Genomic DNA, 25871 nt, shown 5'->3' with positions numbered 1-25871 from the left:
TATTTATAAAAATAATAAAGGCGGGATAAAAAATAAATCTATTCAAAAAGATATATAGATGCTGTGAATATGAGCAAAGAAGAAGAAAATGCCCTCTTTCATCTGTTTTTGTCTCTATTTAATATTCAGAAGTCTGATGTAGTTGCTGCAGAGATCTGCTTAGAAACAGGAGTTCAGGACATGTGATGTTCAGTAGCATTGTTTCTTAGCTGAAATCTGTCATAAGAGAAGTCAGACTCTTTGTATGTATAGGAGGATGTAGCTGTTATGTAATTCTGCTTTTTCCAAAAAGTTAAAGTTCTATACTTCTTTGCACTTCAGTGGGTTCCATAGTGAGCAGATGGCTAATGGATTATGTGTGTGCATATATGAGGTTCTTGTTCCTGATTCATTTCTCTCCATGTGGCAATTTGTTTTGTAAAACAAATATATTTACTAGCATTATACCTTCATTCGGTGATCAGCAGTGTAGGACACTAGCTAAATATCAAGGAGATGCTTCCAAATTCCATCATTTAGATATATAAAATCCCAAAGCGCACACACAGACTCACAGATCATACTTTGAGATTTCAACAATGGGTCTGTATGTGTAGCAATTATGCAAAATCCCATGAAGGCACCAAGAGTCCCAAAAGATTCAATTTCTAGCTACCTGACTTAGGGGCTAAAAGCACTGAAGATACATCATGTAAATAGAAGTAGCACCTGGAGACATTTTCAGTGTAGGTTTTTGTTTTACCAAGGGCCAACAATGTACAACTCTGTTCTTGTTTCAGGATTCAAAGTGACGTTATGCACTTGGACTACTGTGAATTTCCATAAGTTCTCGTGGGATTGCTTTATCCTTTGATTCAGAAAGTAGTGCAAAACTAAAACACAGTAGCGCAATGGCACTTGTGGACAAACATAAAGTCAAGAGACAGCGATTGGACAGAATTTGTGAAGGTAAGCCTTGATGTAACTTTGTTTCTAATGAAATATTCCTAAAATCTATAGAATATTTTCCACTCATTCATTTATGCCGAATTTGATGGAAAGCAAGTGCAACAGTAATAGTCTCATTAAGCAATGTGGAGCAGTTCTGCATCCCAGTTACATCTTTGCATTTAATAGCTGCATTTAGTTAGTATAATTAATATATGCTCTCTCACATACACACATTATTTACCTGAAAGGAAGACAATCCTGAATTTAAGTTGATAAATCTCAAAAAGGAAGAGTAGATAGAAACAAATGATAAGAATGGACAAATGCTCTGGGCTGTGCCCAGCTTCCTCACTTTGTCGATCTACTGTTGCCAGCTCTAACTCTACCTGATCCCTTCCAGTAGGTGTATGTATGATACACTTGTATAGCTGGGTACATATATCTCCTAGAAACCACTCTCTAAAAAAGGCAGGGCTAGGACAAAATAATAAATTTATATTAATTGAATTAATGTGCTGATTAAACTTAATTGCCTGTAAAATAAGGTGCTTCATTTGTAAAATTTATTGATACTTCAATTGCATGTACCAGCCATCCTTCTCATAAACAGATTACTCCACCACACAGGAATACGCTATACACACACTCCCTTCTCTTTTCAAGTAGAAATTAAAAAACAAAAAAAACAAAGATGGATTTGGAAAGCAGGAAGGTATGGCTGCCCTAAAAGAGATAGAAAGAGAAAGTGAAGGGACATGCTACATAGAGATGAGGCAAGAGAAAGAGCTACCTAAATAGGGAAAGAGGAAGAAGTCCTGTTCAGGTGTCACAGGTAGCAGAAATGTCTGCAAGGATTTCAGAGGTCATGGAATGATGAAATGAGCATTATGCCTTTATGAAGCAAGCTCCACCCTGATTGTACATGTGTCGTGACATTGCATGCATGTTAAAGAAAGGATGAACCTTGCATTGTAACAGGGCAATGTGCATTCTGACGTTTTGACTAAAGTATTAGGTTCTGTGGATACCTCTGCAGAAGGGTTAAATTCACCAGTCAAGCAGCCTCTCACAGTCAATGACTGATCTTCAGGATAATCTTCAAAAGTATCCATGGTTTTTAGCAGCAGTGTCAGTAGCTATTTGGATCTCTGTCAATATCCTGTGTCTATTTCTTTTCTTATACCTTCCTCCTTTCATTTCATGGATGGTTATTTGGGGAGCAATCCCTCATTTGCTGTTGGGTAAATAGACAATATATAATTTTTCACAAGAACATTGCACTTGTTTTGTGTGGTGCTAATTCTGGAATTACTCCAGGGATAAGCTAATGTGAACTGCATTTGGTTTAGCCTTCTGAAATTCTGAAACTCTTCATATAAATCTGTTTGAAATACAAAGAGTTCGTCCTCCAGCTGTGATCATGGTGTTTATGTGTATCTCTGTCTTTAACAGCTAAGAATCTTACTACATCGTCAAAGCTTGCAAGATTTCCCCACAAAAGTCAAACAACGGTGCTAACTCTACGCCAATAGTTTGATTTTTGCTACAGTTGTGAGACAGGAATGTGCCCACGTGCCACTCATTTTGAAAAGAAGTTTTGCAAAATATTATAAATTCAGTAAGAATTGTGGTTTCCTTTTACAGTCATATTTAGTAATGAATTTACACTCTAGTCACAAGTGTACAACCAGTCCCGTTTTGGTGATGACTGCTTCATCAATCTCAGATTGCTCTAGGACTGGGCTGTTTTTTATATTTTGGGGTAAGATAATCTTAAATCCCCCAAGCAATCCCCTCCCCTCCTCCATTTGAAATCTTTGACCTCACTGTGCATGTTCAAGGGTTTTGGTTTGAGGTCAGAACAAAACTGATTATATGTAAATTGTTAAATATATTGAAAATTTCCATTTACATGATTTTGAGACTCAAGATGTTTAAAACTAGATGGGCTTTTTTCAGGATGGATATGCAATTGGGTATTCTTTTTTTTTTGCCACTTTGCATATGCCTTGTTATGTTTGAAGTAGTGATGTTTTTGTGTGGATTTTGAAGAAGTCAATAAAACATTTCTTTTAATTGGTTTTTTCATGATGATGGGGTTGTTAAGGATAATTTTATGTGGAATCTCAACCAGTTAATCTATTTCTCTGCTTGAGTCTAGACATTGTACTTTTATTTACTTATGGGACATTCAGAAATGACAGTGTGAGACTTCCTAATAAGTTAATTGATACTTCTCTCTGATGAGCAGTGATAGTCATATTGCAAAACTTATACAGGCAATGGTAGGGTACACAGTATTTTTCAATAGAGAATACTATTGTGTTTATATATGATTAGTTGTATATTAGAGCTTGCTCTTAATGATAGCTGCAGGTTAGATGAATTATTGGTATGAATAAAATGATTTCAAAACTGAAACAAAAGTTGTATTATGTTCTTAAGAATATTATCCCCTCAAGACTAGGAAAAGAAAGTTTCAATTCCCAAAAAATGCAGTAGGCCCATGTTGTTGGTCTTTAACTTCAAAAAATTGATGCCATTGTGCATTTGACTGTTCTTTGTTGTTTTTCACTATAGTAGACTGCCATAGCTGGTTTTCAAGGATAGAGAGCCTGTTCACTCATTCATTCGTTTAATTTATATAGCCACTTGTTTATATAGCCATATGTAACTCTGGGTGGCTCACACAATTCGAAACAGCAAGAAACAGAATACAGAATAGAAATAAAACAACAAAAACATATTAAACCAGACTAAAAGCATAAAAAACATAATCAGCAGCAGAGTTATAATCCATGTATCACAAGCAATACAACCATCCAACAGGCTCCACACCACAGACGGATGCCCAAGCACAATGGCAAAGCCATGACTTCAGAGCCTGTCAGGCCCAGCCCAAGAACAACGAAGAGTCAGTCCATTCAAACTCCAGTTCTTTAATTGCTCACACTGTATAGACAGAATCTTGCCAGACTAAAGCTACTCTACCTAACCTAAGTGGAAATAACCTGGGAGACTCTAGGGCGGGGCTATCCTGAACCTCTTTGTTTTTCCACCATTGTCTCCTGGACTATGCCTCCGGTCATCTCCTCCACCTCCTTGGAGTGTGCATCCTCCTTCCTGAGAACCAGTGGCACCGTCAAAATCCACCACATCGCCTTCTGAAAAGCTAGCAGTATCGGGGCCAATCTAACCCCCTGGGGGATGATCTTCCAAAGGTTGGGTACCATGGCAGAAAAGGCTCACTTCCTGGACCCCATCAGGTGACACTTGTTAATAGATGGGACCCACAACATGCCTCTTCTGCTGGACCTGATGGGATGGGTAGATGTAACCAAGGAGATGCGGTCCCTCAAATAACCCAGTCCATATCTTATATGGCTTTATAGGTCATTACCAGCACCTTGAATTGAACGCGAAGCAAACTGGCAACCAGTGCAGCTTCCAGAGCAAAGGTGTAACATGTGCTGATTGAGGAACACACATAACTGCCCACACTACCACATTTTCTGCTAGTTGCAGCTTCCGAATGCTCTTCAAGGGCATCCCCATATAGAGCTCATTACAGTAATCTATCTGGGAGGTGATCAAGACGTCTATGACTGAATTAGATAACATCTCATTGAAGTTTTTCTGGTATGCTTTTGTCAAGTGAATGAACCTCTTGTTCCCTTCACCATACACTCTTAAGCAATCTCCACCCATTGCTTTTAACACTTATGAACTGTGTAACCTTCAGAATGGGGTGACGTGAACAACTGTTTTCCACATATGGGCCACTTCATTCATACTAATACCTCTTGGGAAGCAGCATTCTCTTTCAGAGGGAAATATATCTCAAACTCTTAGCAAGAGTGTGTGTGTCTGGTTGGGGAGTAGCGGGAGTCTTTGTTTTATCCTGTAATACCGAAAAATGTAAAAGTCATTCCATCTGTCAGTTTAATTAACCCAGTCAAAACTGGTTTAATCTTCTCCAGAGCGGAGTGAAAGTATGCATCCTTTGTAATCTCCTAGAAAAGAAATGCTGACAACTGCCAGAGCTGTATGGCACAAGAGAGAGAACTGTGCTCTTCTCATCAGACTGCCATAAATATGCAGGTGTAGTGCTCTATCTCATCTCTAAAGCAGACTTTGAACCAGACTTAAAAGGATTCTATCAGGCAGTTTTAGATTGTTCAAAAGCCACCCTTCCAGTTTGAAGTTTGCTATCAGATGTGGTTGCTAAGTGTACAAGAAACTTACAAGGATCAGAGGACAACCCTACTAACAGAGCATTGGTTACAATTGAAGTTTAGATTACTTTACTCTGAACAATGGATTTCCAAGTCTTTCTCTTCTCTCTGTTTTTTCTTCAACTATAACAAATACTTTTTCCCCATACTGTAATGGTGCCGTTTACATAAAACCAGAGAGACATTTGTTGTTTGCCAAGTATATTTGCAATTCTAATTTCTGAAGGGATTTGCTGCTGTCACATACCATCCAACATGCTTTTACAACGGCTATTAAAATATTATGGGAATAACAGATTATGATTACATGCAGTTAATAAGTACTTTAAGAATGATACTGAAAAATATTTTCCCTAGCTAAGGTTCATAGGATTTCACATTTATTTCAAGTATTTCTGGGGGCTGATTTTCTCAAATGGTGATGACTGCATAACTGTGGAAAGATAGAGCTTTTTTAACTTGGTGTAATGTATATCTGAATGATGTAAAGTATGATGTGGAGTAATGGTAACTGAGGAGAAAATAAAAATACTCATCGTTGAATTAGCTCTAAACATTAGAATGGGTTACAAAAAGTTATTATAGTAAATCTGAATATCTTCTTCATTACTTAATGTTCCACTTGAAGTGTTTATTGCACTAAAGTTGCCTATTCACTTTTGTATTAACATAATACGATTGTGCAGAGAGGGCATGCTATGGACCCCGTCTGTAAAAGAATTTCATCTGGCGGGGTCCAGGAAGCGGGACTTCTCCGCAGTAGCTCCCGCCCTGTGGAACATGCTGCCCCCGGAGGTGAGATTGGCCCCATCGCTCCTGGCCTTTCGGCTGAGTCTGAAGACCTGGTTCTGCTGCCTCGCTTGGGGTGGAGAGGGCAATAGAGCTACATGGGGATGGTTGTTATAGACCACTCCTCCCACACTTGGACTGTTTTAGATCTTTCATCGCTTGGATTTTTATTCTTTATTCTTTATCTATTTATGTATTTTTATTGAATTTTATTATTCTGATGGTTTTAATCATTTGTTGTAAACTGCCCAGAGGCCTCCGATGGGAGGAGATGGGCGGGGATAAATTAGATAGATAGATAGATAGATAGATAGATAGATAGATAGATAGATAGATAGATAGATCAATAAATAATAACAAGTTCCGACTTCCAGTGGGGATCAGTGGCGGCTTGAGCTGGTTTTTTCTGCTGTCTGCAGACTGACCTGTCAGAGCGGCTTTTTTTCTTGGGCTCAGGCAGGCTTCCTTGGAGCCCAGAAGCATTCTCCAGATTAAGGAAAACCCCAGGAATCACCCCAGATGGCTGGTCACAGCTGGAAGACCATAAAACGGTGTTTTGCGATCAACTAGTAAGCAATCAGCTGGGACGTGTGGCCATCATCTTCTTCCCAAGCCACTCTGAAGCCAAAAACAGACCTTACAGCTGCCCCCCCCCCATTTCTATAGTACTACGGTTTTTTTGTTTGAATTTTACCAAAGAGAGGCTTTCTACAGTAAATAAATGCAGAATCTCTTGGTGATTCTTATTATTTTTGAAAACTATTAACTTGGTAATTTAGCTTTTTATATATAATTTGTTAAATTGAGATTCAAAAAAAAATTTTTTTAATTGCTTTTTTATTGAAGTGATTTTTCAGGAATATAAAACTTTTTCTTTGTTGAATCTGCAGATTGGAGTTCTGATCTATTTGCTTTCACTTTCCAGTGGGAATGCTGTTTGTTATTACTTTTCCTGATTGGCCACACCAGAGATAAAAAGGCTGGAGTGTTCAGTTACAGCGCTAATGTCTTTACCTTCTTGTGGCACTAGAGGGCGCCATAATCTATCTTGCTGTTAAGATGGAGAAAATTAATTTAATATTTAAAGATCTTTTCAATGGTGTTATTCAAGCCTTGGAGCATTTCTCTGAATTTGTAGAGTCCAAATTGTCACAAGAATTAAGAGAAACTGATAAGGCTGAAAACTACCTTAAGAGTAAAGTGGTTTCTCCAAAGAAAAAAATGAGAATTGGTGACTTACATTTAAATAGTCAAAAGAAAATTGAATTGTCGACAGTTGAAGATAGGAAGACTGTGTTGCCACCACACCATGATCAAGAAAGAGAATAAAATTCTAGAGGCTGGAAGATTTTGGACAAATATTTGGGCTTTCTAAAGCAGGTTGTAAAATTTGAAATTGACAAGAAGAAAGCTCTGTACATAATACTGAGATATGTAAATGTATGACAATTAATGGCTTTGTTGCTTAGTGTCCCTACCCTACTCACTTTATTTGACATAGATAAGAGCATTTTTGGAATCAATGGAAAGTACTACAACAGTTATTTAAGATTTAGATCATGGAATAAGCAAATGTGGGAATGCATTGTTCCTGCAGAATGGGACTTGCAGAAGAAATTACATAGAATCCTTGTATTGATTATATTGCTATTTCAAGTAGTGGAAGCAAACTTTGGAGATAAAGTGAGTTTCTGCCAAAGTATTGCCATTTAGAAGGAACATTCTATAAATGATCATAAATAGGGCACTCTGCTTGAACTGTCCAAATTTAATCAGAAGCCTTAAATTACCTCCCCCCACACTGACCACTATGGCAAATGATAGCCGTATGTTATTAGTTTCCATCTATGAAATAAGGGAGGAAAGGTCATCTCTTTCCATATATACTTTTGTGATTATAATATTGCTACTTAGATAATGTCTCCGACTTTAGGCCACTGCCCCTGTAATCATCTCTGGAATTTTTCTAGCTTGCCTCTGGGTCCTAAATAGAAAATAATGTAAATAGTGTCAAGAAGCAGCCCTATGGAAGTGTAGCTGTGTTCTGCTATGCAAGGTAATTGCTCTGAGAATGAGGGCAATAGCAGTTAACTGAGTAATAATTAGGACCTCTGTATTATGGACCCCATTGGATGCCCTCAGAGGTATTACTGGACACTGAGGAGCTGAGGGAATACCTGAATAAGCTAGCAAAGTCTTCAGAATTCATGATGTTTGGCATCATTTGCTGGAACTATTGTTTAAGTGCTGGGGACTAGCAATCCAAAGCCAACCTAGCATCCAAGCTTTTTCTACCAGGAAGATAATTCAGAGAATTGCTAGCATAAAATCTGATTGAGAACAAGGTACAGGGTGGCCATGTCCTCAACTCCTAGAAATGAGGACATTATGTCAAAGAAGAAAAGCATTGTTGAGCTCTCATAACAGATCAGACAATTTTTTCTTTCAGTCAGGACACGAACGGAATGGTCCCCACTCACCGCTAACTCAACAGCCACTAAGATACAATTTCTCTACTGCTCAAAGATTTTGGCAACCTTGGGAGGCCAGCTCTGCCAACAGGTGGTTACTAGAAACAATTCAGCTAGGGCATGCCCTGGAATTGTAAAGAATTCCAAGGGACAGACTCCTTCCATCAGTTTCTAGATGTAGAAAAGATACTCTAGAATTCTTAAAGCCAACAGGTACCACTTAGATACCAGCATCATAAAGTAAATCCCATCAGAATAGTTCTTAAAAGAATTATCTAGTTATCTAGATAATTATCTAATTATCAATAAGAACAAGAATTGGAGGAAGCGTTGAAGCTCAAGCCCAAAACAAGTACATTAAACAATAAAGATCTAAGGTGAAGACCCTGGAATTAATTGTTGATGCTATTCTACCAGATAATTTATTGTCATAAGGCGACCTGCCTTCATATTCACACCTGAACAGTATGCTAAAAATTTCAAAGGTTTTCTATAGCAGCAACCAGTTTTGGGTTAAGGCACTCCCCTTTGATCTTGGCTTCATTGCCCCAAAGTGATGCTTCCACTAGTGGGCTAATCCAGGAGCACTGATGTGCATGCACACCACCTAGACAACCACTTGATCAGAGCCTCATCATTGCAGAGCATTATACAGTATGCAGCAAACAATGCAATGCTTGCAAGATCACCTTTTCACAGTGAATTGGACCATGGGTTCAATTTCTCCATTCACATGAATACTATAAACCAGGGATTGTGAACAACACTGAGAAGTGAAGGCTTTTTTTTTTTTTGCCAAAATAACAAATGGCTAAGATTTAGATTGGAATCAAATTCTGAAGACAATGCACCCAACACTTTTGAAATTGGCACATATCCTGGGCATGATGATTTCAGCCATAAACTTGTCTCCATGGGCCTGCTTTTATTCACAGCTCCTGCAATTGTTACTTCTCCTTCATTACCTAATCACATTGTCTACAGAAACCAAATGCAAATCAAAAGTGACTAAGGCTCTGAACTGGTGGCTGATACAAGCACCTTGCAGATAAGCATTTCCGAAGTATTTCACAGATTTCAGCCTGTCGGACTAGGAAACACAACTTTGGAACATATCTGTACAAGAGTTGTGATATGAGTACAAGTTGATACTCCATATTTAACCAACAGGAACTAAACGCACTAGAATGCTACAGCAAGAGATAGCATGTTCTGATGCACACAGACAGTATCTTGACAGGAGTATGCATAAATTACCCAGTAGACTTCTGCTTTGGGGGCTTCAGAAAGAATCTGCTCATCTTATGAGCAGGGTGTAATCTATTTCTCATTGATTTGATGGAGTACATCAAGGGCTCAGTGAATATGTAGCCTGATTGGCTGAGCCAACAGCATCTGTCCCAGATGTAGATTGAACTGGATGTTCACTTTGTTGCCAATTAGAATCAGATTTTTTAACAACAACAAAAAGATAGCATTATTTTTAAATTCACTGTGTTGAAAAGAGAACATTTTATGGAAACACTGGAGTACTTATCAAAATAAAACAAATTTAGAGATGGGTAATACATAGGGACACGGTGGCACTGCGGGTTAAACCACTGAGCTGCTGAGCTTGCCAATCAGAAAGTCGGCGGTTTGAATCCGCGTGACGGGGTGAGCTCCCATTGCTAGTCCCAGCTCCTGCCAACCTAGCAGTTTGAAAACATGCAAATGTGAGTAGTTTAATAGGTACTGCTTCGTTGGGCAGGTAACAGCGTTCCGTGTAGTCATGCTGGCCACATGACCACGGAAGTGTCTACGGACAAACGCCAGCTCTTCGGCTTTGAAACGGAGATGAGCACCACCCCCTAGAGTCGGACACGACTGGACTTAATGTCAAGGGAAACCTTTACCTTTACCTAATGCATTTTGAAACAGACGTTTAGCCCATTGGTATTTGTACGATAGATACGTTAGAATGAACTAGTGACTTACCTATCACAGTACTATTATCATGTAATTATTGTGGATTAGCTTTAAATGTGCACACGCTAATCTAGCCAGAAAAAAAGTTAAGATCTCGCCTTAATTTTGTATGATAGTTTTTAACAAACAAAATATTGTAGCTCATCAATATTTTCTATTGCATTGTTCAGGAAATAATAAAGATATTGTTTTTTAAACAGTTTTTATTAAATCAGGGACATGGTAGTCTGGATCCATATTACCCAAATGTACTGTGTTGACTCTGTTGGTGTTTTTAAAATAGTTGTTATGTCTTCTGAAATGTTCACCAAGATTTGCCAAGATAAAATGCCTCTGCTCCTTTACAGTGTGAATACATGATCCATATCACTACTGAGATAATGAAAATTTAACAGTTGCATTTACCTGAAGGTGTGAGTGTGTGTGTGTGCACGTAGAGCAGTAGGATAGACTCTGTTCTTTCAGATTTGTAAAATCAAGGCTTTGTGCCCCCTTTCTGTGACCTCTTCTCAAGCCTTCATATTATAAATTCCAAATTACATCTCTGCAGATTTCTTTCCTGGATGACGAAGGGATTGGAGAATTATGAGGATAATGCAATAATTGGAGTGGTTAGTTTAAAACTTACTTCTCTTTTTCATTGCATTTTGCTCCCTGATTCCCCAGTATTTTTTTAATGTGTGACATTGATGAAGTATCGTACTGATGCCTAGCTTGTTCTAAGCATGATTGATTTATATACTTGTGTATCTTGCTTCTTCGGACTAGCACACCTGTGCCTATTTAATGTCTCCATAGCTGGCTGTTGTGGATTAGCATTTTTGTTGTGGATTAGTATTTCATCAGGATGGATTAAGATCCGATTGACATGAAGCTCTCATATTCTCCAGCATCTCTCTTTTTCTTGTCAGGGAATTCTGTCTGCAGGTATAATTTTAAAGAAATTTTATGTCTTGTGATGCATAAAGTGTATGTGTGTTTTTGTGTGTAAAATAGCACATAGTGGTTATGATCTGTGGTAGAATTTATACTAAGATGCATGTAGGAGCTGATGCAGTTGGATCCATCAGGCTAAAATGGTGTCACATGGAACAAAAGCTTTAGAGGTTTTATTTAGCCTTTAATCCTCACACAGTGTTTGTGTATTTGTCCATGTGAGCTAGCCATCCCAAGCAGGAAGGGATAAACTATCTGGATTAAGCACAGCAGCCCCTTTCTGCATCTGAATTGCACAGAAAAAAACCTTTCCATTCTACTTACTTAGAGCCAGGCTGAGTTACTGTTAGACCTTTCTTGTTTTGTTGACTAAAGTTTTGAAGAATAAATAATTCAGGCAGCACTTTGAAATAGTAAACCACCTGCTGGACTATTTCCTAAAGCCCATAAAGATTCAGATACAGTGCTTCTGTTTTTGCATTTGTTTATGTGTGTAACTGAAGATTTTACAAGAGAGCTTTCCTGTCCTTCTAAAAGCTAAATATTGCTGAATGCCAGTTCCAGGCAGACCTATTGGCCGCTCTCAGAGCTGGGATGCTGCAGGATGGGACGAAGGCTCCTGGGAGAGCGACGGTGCATTTGAATGCCAGAGACCTCTAGGGAGAAGGAATTCTCTAACCTGTGGTGGTGAGGGAGTTTGGTGCGAGCAGCCAACCTGTAAACCACATGATACCATCTTGCAAGGAGGTACAGACTTGAAACAAGACCTGTATCGGTATCCAGAGCCACTTTTTATGCAGAGTTCCCTTTGGAGAGGTTCCATTCCTGATTTTGCTTATTACAACAGACAGCCTGCAATGTCTGCACGGAGTTCCTTGCCACCTCAGGATTACTACAATGATGCTTCTTTAGCTACTAGATCACCGAGAGATTCATGCCACTATAGAGATCACATGACTAACAGACCTTTATTGAATTATGGCGTGCCTGGTGGTAGATTGGCTTGGGACCAGATGCAAGTACGGTCACCTGCACCACACGAAGCCAGCCACTTATACAGAGATCCTACGATTAAGATGGTCCCTGAGGCACAGAGGGTTCGAAACAGAGATCCTTCTCAAACAAGGTATGGTATTGATCCTCCTGCATCTAGGTGCAGAGCAGAACCTTCTATATTTCCTTATCGACAAGCTTACAATGACATGGTAGAGAGATCTGTAGATTCTGCAGCCAGTAAACAACTTACTCCAACATGTTTGGTAGTTGATCCAAATTCAACTGCAGCCACTGATGGAAATGTAATTCTACCTGCTGCTTCTGTAAATCGTGCTCATGGACCAGTCAGAGAAAATTTCAGCACAAAAGTTCCTTATGATGGCTATGAAGCAACAATGACACCTTCCCATATTCAGATGCCTGCATCTTTTCCAGGACAGGACATTAAAAGGAATGTGGATCCAGACTATTTAGCGATGATGCGTTCTGAAGGAATATCGGAAAGCACTCTCAATGCATTGCTGCAACAAGGATTTGATTCTCCAAGTTTGTTAGCAATGATGGAGGACAATGACATAAAATCGGTGGCTCCAAATCTAGGGCAGGCAAGAGTGCTTTCTCGAATTGTTCATACCTACAGAGTAGAAATGCAATTCCAGAGGCAGCTTAGGAAAAATACTATCATTCGTCCCAGAAACAGATCAAACAGTTTTAGTCACCGAAGCGAATTGCTCCAGAATGAGTACGGGACACACCCTTTCACCAACTCTGTGGCGGATGGTGTAGCAGTATATCAGTCACCAACTGCTTCTATGCAACCACCATCTCCAAGAGTAGCAGAATTAACTCGCCGTCCGTCTAGTGCCCCAACACAGCACCTTTTGGAAACTGCAACAGGGCTGTGTCATCAAGTCACTCCTTTTCTTCCCAGTTCTGGATATAGTGCTTTGGGCCCGTGCAATATGCACATTCGTCAAGCAACTGGCTATTCTGCCTCGTCTGGAATTCCTATGAATACACTGCAAACAAATCCACATGCAAATTCCAAAATAGCATATTCAACCACATACACTGTGCCCATGGAACTGATGAAAAGAAATCCACCATTATCCCCAGCACACAGCCCTCACAACAGTCCTCAGCTTCTTCGAAAGCAAGGAGTCCAAGTAGAACCCAATCTGGTTCCAGTGGGATCGAGTTTTCCAGGGCAAAATTCACCATGTCAGAAATCTACAAGGCGCACAGGTCCACCCATCATTGTGTCCACCATGACATCTCCTGAGCCAAGTAACTATTTTAAAATATATTACTTTGTAGAATTCATTAGGATTGTTGTATTCGTGCTTATTTTTTTAAAAAAAAAATAAGTGTTCTAATGAAGTTACAAATGTATAACCTGTTGCATCAGGGTGAGGAGGCATTAATCTGTAACACACATACTTATGCACACATGTCTGTACAGTAAATCACTCCAGTGTTGGAAGTCATTGTTAGTTTCAGTAAGTGTGTTAAAATGGTTTATTGCAAATAAAAGAGGTAAGTACACCAAGTCTTTATTATTTGTTCGTTTGTTTGTTCGTTTTCTATCCCACCTTTATTATTATGCCATGAATCTTGCCATTTCTCTTCCTTGCAGCATTGGTAGGATTAAATACTGTTTGCCTTCTGGGCAATTATACTAAAGGGTTTCAGTTTTTGACTGACTTCTTTCAATTGTTACCAGCTCAAAGGAGTTTCTAAGGAACTGATGAGAGTTCCATGATAAATACTTACCAAGTTTGCCATGCTGTATTGCTGGGTCTAACTTGCACAGTTATTGTTTAGACCAGTATTCTTTTAAAATAAACTTCCCTAAACAAAAGGTTGTGCTGATTTCTGTTGGAAATGCCCACCAGTACAGAAGAAATTAACAAAATAAATTTGTATACCTCTAAATCTAATTGCCAATCATCATAATGCTTGCCGCTTTAACAAAGAATGCATGACTTGGTAACTTTCTAAAGTTGATGAAGCTGAACAAGTACTGGCCCTTTGCAAGAAAGCAGATCCCTTAAGTAGGACACTTTGAGTAAATCCCAATGAAAGCTGAAATTGTAGGAATCGCCTTAAGTTAGAAAGTGTGTTACCTCCTTGAAAAGGACAGACTGGCAAAAATTAGTTTGTGCTTGGACTGTATACTACACACATCTCATGGGAGAAATTCTTCTGAATTAAGTGGGGTTCACATTGAGTAAATGTATTAAGTAGCATGGAGCACTGGAAAACAGATCGCTCCTTTCCCCAAATAAATAATAAAAATAGCGAGGAGCACCATCAAGACCCTGAAATGCATTTCAATCCCTTCTACTGCATTTAACTTCCTTCTACTGCATTTTAAAGCACTCAGTTTGAGTTGGATTGTGCCCCCAATATATCAGTTCCAAGCATTAAAATAATGCCTCTTTTTTAAAGCAGCTTTATTTCAACAAGGAAACTGATACAATTAACAAAAGGCAGATTTGCTGCCTCTTCCATTTTAAATACAAATTGTTCAAATTACATTTTGGGAAATAATACTTACATATATCTTAAATAGTTGAGAACACTGCATTTAAAGATACATTAAGAACCAATTTAGCTTCTATTCTAATTCTTTAAAATTAAACAGTCAGGAAAGAGCTTGTATTGAGAAATGTAGTACTGTAGTATTAATACGAAAATTGTTATTTTGCTGGTCCTGCCACTTATTTTGTTGGTAGAATGAAAACTTCTGAGAAGGACTGAAGACAGCTGGGTCTCACTGCAGTTTTTGAAGGATGCTTAAGAATTATTTTTGTAAATTTGTATGTATATGAAGACATTTTTCAGCTTGTGAGGTGAAGTTTGTTGTTTGTTTTAAAGGAGATCAAGACAAAATCACAAATAATGGCCAGGGAGCTTTTTTATAATTATTTAGTGCTGTCTTAAACAGTAGGAATAAAATTAAAACAAAAAAACAAACAGCTGCCCAATACAGTTGTACTCTAGCTAATAACATCTACCAGCATCAGGCAGATATTTTTTCCATAGAATGTTGTATTCTTTGAGTGGTGGCAGACATTTATTCCATACATGATGAAAATGATTTCCCCATATCTTCTCTTCCCTGAAAACAAAATGCCCTAGTGTAATACTACAATGCTGTACACCTTAGAATATTTTGTTGTCTGTCTTCTTATTAAACTTTGCCATATATCTTTAGATGGTGGGTGTCTTTGCTTTTGAAACTATTTGCTTGCTAGAGGACAATACGGACAGTGTAGTTAGATGTGGAACAGCATTCTTCTTGAGGCAAACATTCTTCCTCTATAACCAATTCATTTGCATGAGGATGACATTTGTTGCTCCAGTAATTTCATCTGATAATGGCCAGCTTGCAAAGCGGATCTCAAAACATATTCCTTAATTATGTGTTGCTAAGCAACGAGGGGGTTTGGTCATAATCACAGAAAGATTATCTTTCTATTGAAGTCACTGGAAAGGTTCAGCTGAAGTAGGACCTTCAGCTAAAATTTGTCACTGTTCTTGTTTTGTTCTGCTTTGTTTTTCATCTAAAACAATGAACAAAGGTATTTCCCCCTTCTTCCTAAAATGTATATTTAATTAGGGCTTAAGGAATGGTCTGTATAAATAGAAAAACAGGTGAAATGAGAATTCCAGAATCATTTCATTATGAAGAAGTGTATATGTTGATGCAAATCCATTCTTAACCAATATAATTAAATAGTAATTTGTCATATATGTACAACATATACTCACATATTTAAACTAACTGGCCAAAGATAGAACATTCTTATTTTATGATAAATTTTCTGAGAGGGATATGTTATAAACACCAATGATTTTTTCCCCCAGGTATTTAAGCATACACTTAATAATCTCTACTGAACTTAAAGGGGTTTGCTTCTAAGTAAACATGATTAAGACTAAACTGCTAATAAGTACTGATGCTTACCTATTAATTTTTTAATAGTAATTCTTCTTTGACTACATTGCTATATAAAGAACTATTAATTTATTGTTTGTCTAATTGCAGCATTTGCAGTTGAATATAGATATGGATATGGATATAGATATATACAATATATATCTTACTCTCCTCTCAGCCTTTGAAGCTGACTCTGAATTACTTTGGAACGCTCTAGTGATAGAAAAGCACAAAAGAAAATAGTATGGCTAAGCTGGATGGCATACAAGGGGAAGCCTTAGGCCCCCCAAAATGTAAATTGTCACATTTCTGTGCCCCCTGTCTGGTTGTTGGGCTGATCTTGCAGTCAGAATTTTAAAAATACTACAGAGCTATGTTTATCAACCAGAGTGGTGAATAAATTTTAAATTTTATTAAATCTTCAAATTAGTATATTTAGAGTTCCAATTATGAAGCTAGAAGTGAGAAAACTCAGACAATATTAGCCTGGGAATGGGCTCGTTTTTTCATTGTTTTTTCAAAATTTTCTCCAAAACAACAAAATTATGTGATGCTGAGAAATCCATTACAAAACATTCCTCACCAGTGCTCCGTTCTGTCTTGCTGCTTATTTTTCTCTTATCTAACTCCTGTATACCTACAGTACATCCCTGACATTCCTATTCCCCCTTTTCCATCAGCAACAATAAGACCTGAAGATCTACCTCTCAGCTAGACAGTCTTATTAAGTAAGAACTTCCCAGTGCAAATTATTCTAGCAGGTAATTTAGTAATGATCCTGCAAGCATGGAAAACTGAAATTTTCTGGTTCTTTGCAGAAACTTCCTAATGATCCCAAAGAACTTCTTTTAACTGTATGATTTTCAGGTATAATAAGGAACAGATTTCATGACAATTGCTGTTGCTTGAAAGTTTTGAGCAAGCAGGTAGAGAGTTTGAAAAGTCCACACATACTTGTGACCCTTATTGAAAAGGCAAGTGATTCTGGTTCATTCCACAAAAAGTTTGCTATTTCCAAACTAGAAAGATCTCTGGCCTTAATTCTCAAACTCTGCTACATTTCTAATAAGGACTGCCTGAATACTGATTACTTTGCCAAGTAATTCTCTCTGAAAATGTAAAAGATTAACCTTGCTAACCCAGCACTGATAACTGTTTTAATGCTTTCATTCCAAGCTTATAGCTGCCACAATTTCAGGCTTTGGCAGAAAAAAGCATAAAAGGGTAAAAGCTGGGATGGTCATGAACTTAGACTAAAATAATTTTATGCCATGAAACCACAGGATGCATTTACAACATTTGGCAATCCCACCAGTAAACCCTGTCTTTAAAGCTGCCTTTAGCCTTTTTGGATTTGGGAGGAGGGATACAATTTTGGATTTAAAAAAAAAAGAATAAACTTCAAGTTTCCTCAAATTTGTACCTAACTAGGTTAGTTAAAGGTGGCACTAGAAGCTTTTGTTCTCTCATATGCCATGGAAAAATAGAGGGAATGGGAAAAATTGGATCTCGGATGTCACCACAGTTCATTGATAATCACTACTCCCAGCCTGGTGTTGTCCAGGCATCTTGGAATATATTTCCCATACTGTAGTTTTAGTTAAACTTATCCTAATTAATTAATTAATTAATTAATGGTCTAAATTAGGATGTATAATTTTTTTCTAGATCAAGGGTTGCATGTGATCTTTAAGGGGCATGGTAGGAAGTTTCCAGTTAGTAACAAGAGGGACCAGAAAATAACTAAATTTGATGTCATTTACATTTAAATATAATGTGATTATTTGCAAATGAGTTATTTAATAAAGTTTATCTTCGGTTATTAAACAGTATGATTGGATAACAATATCACGCTTCCATAGCAAGGGCTGAGGTTGTACACCTCTGATTTAGATTATTGGACTGCACTTAATGGTTGTAAGCAAGTCCAACCAGATTTAAGTAAAACTGGCTGCATCTGCCTGTCGGGTTATACTGTGGCTTAGTCAGATGTGACCTAGCTTAATTTCTGTTAGGTTCCAGCATTCCCTTCCTTGTCTCTTCCCTTTTTGATGCCACTTTTACTTAGCCACAATTTGTAACTGTGCTTACATTAATTATTTTAGAACAAACCGAAATAGATGTTCATGTATTCTCCCACATTCGCAGTGTGTAGGGATGGGGGCTGTGCATGCAGCCTGTTGTGCCTGGCTTGCTGTGCATGCTCTCATCCTCTCAGTCCCTCGTCTTACTAAATTGAGTATAAGGTCTGAACTGGAATTCCACTCACATTCGTTGGAATGTCAATAAAACTCTTTGCTCTGTTGGGACCCTTGACACTAGAAAACTTCATTCCAGTTTCTGATCAATATGGGAGGGTTAAGGAAATACAAATGGGATGTGTATCTGTCTGTCTCTATACATAGATATACACATACATCCCTTCAAGATATCTTGATTTCTGTTTTCTTGGCAACATTTTCAGAAGTAGCTTGCCACTGTCTTCTTCCTAGGACTTAGAGAGAGTGGCTGGCCCAAAGTCACCCAGCTGGCTTCATGACTAAAGCAGGACTAGAACTCACGGTCTCCTGGTTTGTTTACCACAGCCAAAATCTACATAGGCTGCCTTCTTCCCACTGTTTCTTTTATATTTTTCCTTTAATACATTTTATTAAAAATTTTAAAGAGAACATAAAACCTAACACAAAGTAATGATAGATAGACAGACAGACAGACAGACACAAATAGAATCTGTTGCATCAGATTCTTGTAAGTCCTTCTCTCACATGGTTTACCCACAGCATTGTATTACATTTCTACTGGCACTAATCAGGCTTAATGTTTGGCAGCCTAGTTACCAATTCAAATGAAAATCTTGTATCTGTGGTTCATAGTGACTATTATTAGTCTTGATATATACATAACAGGGTGTCATATTAATTTTGCCAAGAAAAAAGTATGAGAAAATTTGTAGGGAAAAAGGAAGACCAAATCAGCCCATGGCTTAATACCAAACTCTTAGCCAAGGTTCAGAGAAGGCAGTATTATGTCTATATTAGGTTTCTGAAATTTATTTAATCTGCACATTGTCCTGACAGAGCATAACCCATAGGAACCTCCTGTTCATCTGGATATGGATTATGTTTGCAATATCCTAAAGCAGAAAAATGGGAAATGACAATACAGGTTTCTTTTAAAAAATTCAAATGTAAATGGGTTTTTACCATTTACAAATGCTGCTTGTGTTGTGAACAAAAAGTATGCACAATTGCATCTTTATAAATTGCATGAGTTTTAGAAATAAAACAAATGTCAGCTCCTTGAATTATTTATTTTATCTTCTGGATGTAAAATGGCTTCACAAATATTAATAGTAGCAATACATACAGCGCAACTGTTAGGAGGACTACTAAAAGAGCAAGATGCTTCTTTTTCACTAGTTATCAGCTTTTCTTGACTGGAGGTTTTAGTAATACATGAGGATATAAATAGGAAGTTGCTGAGAGGTGATGAATTATACTAGTGATCTGTGATTACATCATGGAAGTGGGAGGTTGACTCCTATCCTCCTTTCGTTTTGAACAGACTGGCAACTAATTAACTCTAATTCTTCACAGATATTTTCATACAAATTATAGGCAACAGTCACTCAAATTCCATTATTTCCTCCATTTTATAGAGAACTATCCATCCTTTGTTTAAAGTGATATATGTTAGGATTTTACATACTCCTCTCAAAGTGAAGTCATAGTTCAGTAGATCACACTTTTATATCTCCTGCTTCCTAGTAGGTAGTCTTACTAGTTTCTATTGTTGTCCTCGTACATGTCAAGAAGCATATTACTTGAAGCCGATGTGGGCAACAAAACAAAAATAAATATCAACTGATTTCCTGATTTATTACTTTTTCTCAATCTAAATCTTTCTGTAATTCCAAATTCCTCCATTTCTCCAACTGTTTCATTTACATAATCCTTTAGTAGTACTACATACAGTATATGCTTAATGTTGCATTTAGGTCCATTCGCAGTTTGCCATAGAATTCTGCAATGTCCTCCACCACGTCATTTGTTGTAATTGCTTATACTTTATTATGCTGACTTTCTGGCTCAAAAGAAATGGTAATTTTGCTACATTTACAATGAAATTACTGGAGTGGGATGGGGGGTGGAATAACGGGACAATGGAAAACCTATAAAATGTAATGATTTGTGGTCACATGTTGGAGATTACATAATCTCTTTGGACCTATGATCCTTTTGACACTAGGTAAAATGGTGAGAGATAGATAACAGGCAGGGTCTTCACACACTGTCTCTGTGTCTGTTGTTCTCTTGGCCTGTTGTTAGCTTGAGCAATCTCTGTGACTAAGAGACAATAGAATTTCTTCTCTCTCTCTCTCGTGCTTCCCTCTCTTCAGGATGATTGAATAAATCAATTTAGGTAGAAGTGATCCTTTTCTATCTATGTATTTTTTAACATCTAGATTTTGCTTCAAATATAATGAATGTCTGTTAGCATTTACTGATGGCTGGACTGAGTCCATAGTCTACATCCAACAAAATTATATGAGTATTTGCTACTTACTTGTATTATTTCAGCACTCTGCTTACGTTCAAGAGCATATCCTCTAACAAGGGTTTCTGCCAAATTCAAATTATGTGACATCACCAAGTCCTTTTGTGACAATAGTTGCATTTGCATGGATTAGGGAATTCTGGTTTATCACTCATGAGCTGAATGCTGATGCACACAACCTATTCATTCTTCTTGGTTCCTTTTCGCAGCAAAGTAGCAAACTCACTGGGAATTGAAACCTTAATGGGGCATTTGATTCTGGCACCAGAAAGCTGAAGTCCAAAAGAAAAAGCTTCTCATGCGTTGCAATGGGATATTTTACTTCACATTATTTTACTAAGTATAGAATTCATTCTAATGGTAAAGGAAAATTTAGCCATTCTCTCATTGTGAAGAGTTCTGCGTTTGCTTTCTGTGGGAAAATAGGCTAAATTCAGTGTATTCTTTTTATTGGTGTGTTTCACAACATTAATAAATAAAACATTGGTATGCTTGTAATAGGATGTTCAGATGCCTTTTTCCCCTCTCAGAGGCAGTTACTGTCATGTGGCTATCCTGTAGGTAGGAAGGAGGCACTCTAGCTGAATCAGGATGTTTTTGGATGGATACTTTGAAGCTCATAACCAATATAAACTTCTTTGTGCAAAACATGAACAAAATCCATGCTGTCAAATAAAACTTCTCATAAAGGCAATCCCAGGCCACAGAAAAGTTAATCAACAGCAGAGCCAAAGACCTTTGTTTTCAAAGTGATCAACCTCTCGCTTCTGGGAGAAGGAGACAAAAGTGTAGAAGAGCTTGCAGACATGTCAAATTGCACATATTGCATTTAAGACTATTGAATATTCAGGGTGAAACCAGCAATGGCAGAGGGCATCAGGGAGAACAAAATTTCCTATGTGAGCAACAGCAACTGGGCAAATAACTCATTTATTTCTTAGATTTCTATCCCATCTTTCCTTCAGGAGCTTAAAATAATATACCACTTATTCCCTCCTCCCATTTTTCCCTGCAACAACTGTGTCAGGTTGCACTGAAAGAATGACTGACCACATTACTTCCTGTGAATATGGATGGACTTGAACTTGGGTCTCTCTGGTGCTTGGTCCTAACTTAACCATTACACCATCCTGGTTTTAACACACAGGAGTACCAACTTTCCCTTTTTGGAAGTAGAGAGAACAGCTGATGTGTACATTATGCTATCACAAGATTCCTCCAAGCAGTTTTCCCCATGACAAGAAACACTGGCTAGGATTGTGTCATTTATACATGGTTATCACAGAAATTTTCCCAGCAGCCCCTCTCAAAGAAGGAACATGTAAACGTGGTAGAGAATTGCTGAATGTATGATCACAAAAGAGTAGAAAGAATTCTTTGAAATAACATCGTGTTTATTAAGGGGTAAATTTATAGATTATAGCCCATTCACCAAATGCATGATGTATCTGTGAATATTGATGGGAGTGAGCAAATAAAAAGTACATGACATTGGTCGGTCTTGCAGTAGTGAAAATTAGAAGACAAATTTTCAGTTTGTCAGTTTGGTCCAGTGATTAAGGTGCTGGGCTAGAAACCAGGAATCTCTGAGTTCTAGTCCCACCTTAGGCATGAAAGCCGGCTGGGTGACCTTGGGCCAGTCACTCTCTCTCAGCCCAACTCACCTCACAGGGTTGCTGTTGTGGGGAAAATAGGAGGTAGGTATGTTTACCACCTTGAGTTATTTATAAAAAAAAAAATAATAAAGACAGGATATTAAATACAATAATAAAATAAAATAAAATAAAATTGGATGCACTGCAGGACTTCATTCCAGTGACTGTATAGCTGTGAAACTGTTGTTGCTAGTAAAGATGTTGAGCCACTAAGATGTTTTCAGTTAAGTAGTTGTTTAGAAACAGGCATTCATCTACCCTTGAAGGTCTGGGAAAGGGAAATGTCATTGTCCAGGATGAGTTGTGAATTGCTTATGATACTTTTGTGTGATTTTTAGCTGTGAAATATAAATGTCATTAAGTGTTACCTTTTATCTATTTGGTGGTAATTTATTTTGGGGTTCTTGGTTTGAGTAGGTGATAATAGATAACAACAGTACTGCTTCACTGTACTTCTACTTATTTTAAGCCAGATGCTATTCACTTGGATTTCTGGATACTTTCAATGTACATCCCAATTCCTCTTTTTATTGCTTCTTGTCTTCTTGAATAAATGTTATTCTTCTATTACTGTATTCCAGCTATATTCCTCTAGTTTAAAAAACTACTGAAGATTATGGACAGTATACGAGCAGTATCACAGTGTTCCTACTTAATACTGCTTTATTTATAAATAGAGGAAAAGTGATGCAATCCTCATTCATTTAATCTTTTGATCGCATTCTTAAGGCTGGAATTACAGATCATTAAGCGAAGAATCATGTGACTGCAGGCTTCTCTTTTTTTAAATATAGTTTTATTGAAAGTTTTGAAAATGAGTAAAAATCAATACAAACTAAATAAACTAAAATAAAGAAATAAGGAAAAAAAGAAAAAGGAAGAAATAAAAGAAAAGCTAAATTGCAAAAAAAAGGGTAGAAGAAACATAGAAAAGAAAAAAATATAAAGAAGTGGATTTTGATCTTTACAGCAGTTAGAAGTACAATTGTAGATTTACCTCTTTCTCTAAAGTTACATTGTTACTCTCTTTTTTAATTTTACTGCTGGCTTCTCCATTGACTCTGCTGGTTGGAAGTCAGCTGTGAAGCTCGCAAATGGCAATCATGTGACCACAGGACTCGGCGATGGTCATAAATGCCCACTGGTTGCGAAGCACCCGAATCTCAATTGACTGTGGGACACTGAGACAGTCATAAGTGCGGGATTTTCTATCCCGCCTTTATTATTTTTATAAATAATTCAAGGCGGGGAACATGCCTAATACTCCTTCTTCCTCCTATTTTCCCTACAACAACAACCCTGTGAGGTGAGTTGGGCTGAGAGGGAGTGATTGGCCCCAGGTCACCCAGCCGGCTTTCATGCCTAAGGCAGGACTAGAACTCAGAGACTCCTGGTTTCTAGCCCGTTGCCTTAACCACTAGACCAAACTGGCTCTCAATTAATTAATAGTTGTAGATCTAATAGACTTGAATGAAGATAAAGATCAATTTGTGATTTTATGTGCTGAAAAAACCTCATTGATGCACCTCACCCAATTGAAGGTTACAAACAGACAGAGTTTTAATAGTATATAGATTAGCACCTCAGGTTAGGTGATTTCCCCTCTAACACTACAAACATTAATCTTAAAAAAAATGATTTCAGCAGCTTGCTTTTTTAAAGGATAAATAAACAAATCGTTCCTCCTAAACATTTTATTACAGAATGTTGTTCTTTAGTCTTGAGTTGATTGCTGTGGAGAGTCTCATTTGTAATAATGTTTTGACAAATACATGAATGGAGCAAATGCAAATTTTAATAAAGAAATAAAAGGTTTTTTTTCCTGTAAAAGATCAATGCATTTTGGTTATGCTTTCAGATTTAATGTACAATTGGACCACAAGGATAGTTACCTGTCAGATATGATTAAGTTAGATCATTACCATAAAAAAACTTATATAATGTGCAGTTTTACTCTCATCCGTTCCATGAGTAAATCCTTGCTCTAGTTAAGAAATAAAAAGTGCTAATTGCATGATGGAGCATAGTGTGTATTTCTCTATTCATCTGTGAGCCAAAATATAGTCTGTTCTCTACTTCTTTATTGAATATTAAGAAATATGTTAATGGATAAGTTGTGACTTCTTAAACTTTTGTTTTGTTTGATAAAATGATGTGTGATTTATGGTACTCTGTCTACTAGATACATAATCTCATATTACTGCCCTTTAGTTTTTTTGTATAATTTGTGAGGTTTCTGAGCATGTATTCTAGTAGGAATTGTCCTAACTACCAGGAAACACACTGAGACAATGACTTGGTCTCTAATATTTATTACTAGTACTTAACAAGAATCCTAACAAACTGAGGAAGCGTGGGAAAAACCCAGCCATATAAACCCCAAAGGTTAAGGTGGTCCCGATCTGTGTCTCTTTGAATGGCTGAACAGTTCCTCAGTGCTACGCATGCGCTTGACAGTCTGGGTGGGAGCCCCCTGCTCGCCATCCTTACTCATGACAGGAATCTGCACCAACTAAAACAATTGGTTTGAAATTGATTTGTCATTTCATGAAAGAGCCTGATTTTATTTGGGCCCAATCTGATTATTCCTGTTGAAGGAAGACTCCCACCTCCCACTGACCGACATGGGAAAATCAGAATTTTCGGATGTGGTTGAAGATGTGGTTTTGTCAACAGGCCTGGGGACCTGTGGTCGCTTCAGAGCCGATCAAGTGGTTGATTTGAATGTGTTTGCTGCTGCCGTGGGGGGTGTATTTTGTTTTTATGGATTGTAATTCTGTAAGCTGCCTGGAGTCACCGTGTGTGAATTGGGTGGCCATAAATATTTGTTTAATTAATAAATAAAATGATTATCCTTTTTGTTGGTGATACTTTTCAACAAATTTGAATAAAATGTGTTGAAAAGGAGATGTCTTGAGGAGATGAAGCCTGTGTAGTTTAGAGAAATAGATGCAGGGTGTTTAATGAATTGTTACCGTGTGTACCTTGAAGTAACCTACATGGATTGTTATCCATTGTGTAACACTGAAGTTCTCTCTAGACACTGAGGTTTACCAGCCACTGAAGTTCTCTTTAAAGCAAGTTACTATCAATCCACTCACTGCTGATGAGAGCACAGACCCGGTGGGCAGGTCATGTCATCCATATGCTGGACAAGCACTTACCCAAGCGACTCCTCTTTGGGGAACTCTCTGCTGGAAAACACTTGCATGGAGGGCAGAAGAAACATTACAAAGATACATTTAAGGCCTCCCTGAAGTCGCTTGACAAAGACACGACCACCTGGAAAACACTGGCATAAAATTGTTCTACCTGGCACATCCTCATCCATAAGGGCTGTCAAGCTTATGAAGTAAGGTACACTGCGGAAGCACAACATAAGCATGAG

General features: G+C 37.7%; 1 protein-coding gene across 3 annotated transcripts in view; it reads left to right on the top strand.

Moving 5' to 3' along the window:
- The window catches only part of CTBP2 (C-terminal binding protein 2), a 228680-nt gene that overhangs the window by 135552 nt on the left and 67257 nt on the right, over positions 1-25871 (top strand). For 2 of the 3 annotated variants that reach the window (XM_063307327.1, XM_063307328.1), the window contains exon 2: positions 780-948. In XM_063307327.1, coding sequence (XP_063163397.1) covers positions 891-948 — 58 coding nt within the window. In that variant the 5' untranslated portion in view covers positions 780-890. Of the gene's footprint in view, positions 1-779; positions 949-11880; positions 13613-25871 lie in introns of those variants that run through there. The other variant, XM_063307326.1, reaches the window with a different exon arrangement.

This window comes from Candoia aspera, chromosome 6 (assembly GCF_035149785.1).
Source record: "Candoia aspera isolate rCanAsp1 chromosome 6, rCanAsp1.hap2, whole genome shotgun sequence".
Taxonomy (NCBI): domain Eukaryota; kingdom Metazoa; phylum Chordata; class Lepidosauria; order Squamata; family Boidae; genus Candoia; species Candoia aspera.
Note: the sequence above shows the minus strand (reverse complement) of the source record. Positions and strands in the feature narration are given on the sequence as shown.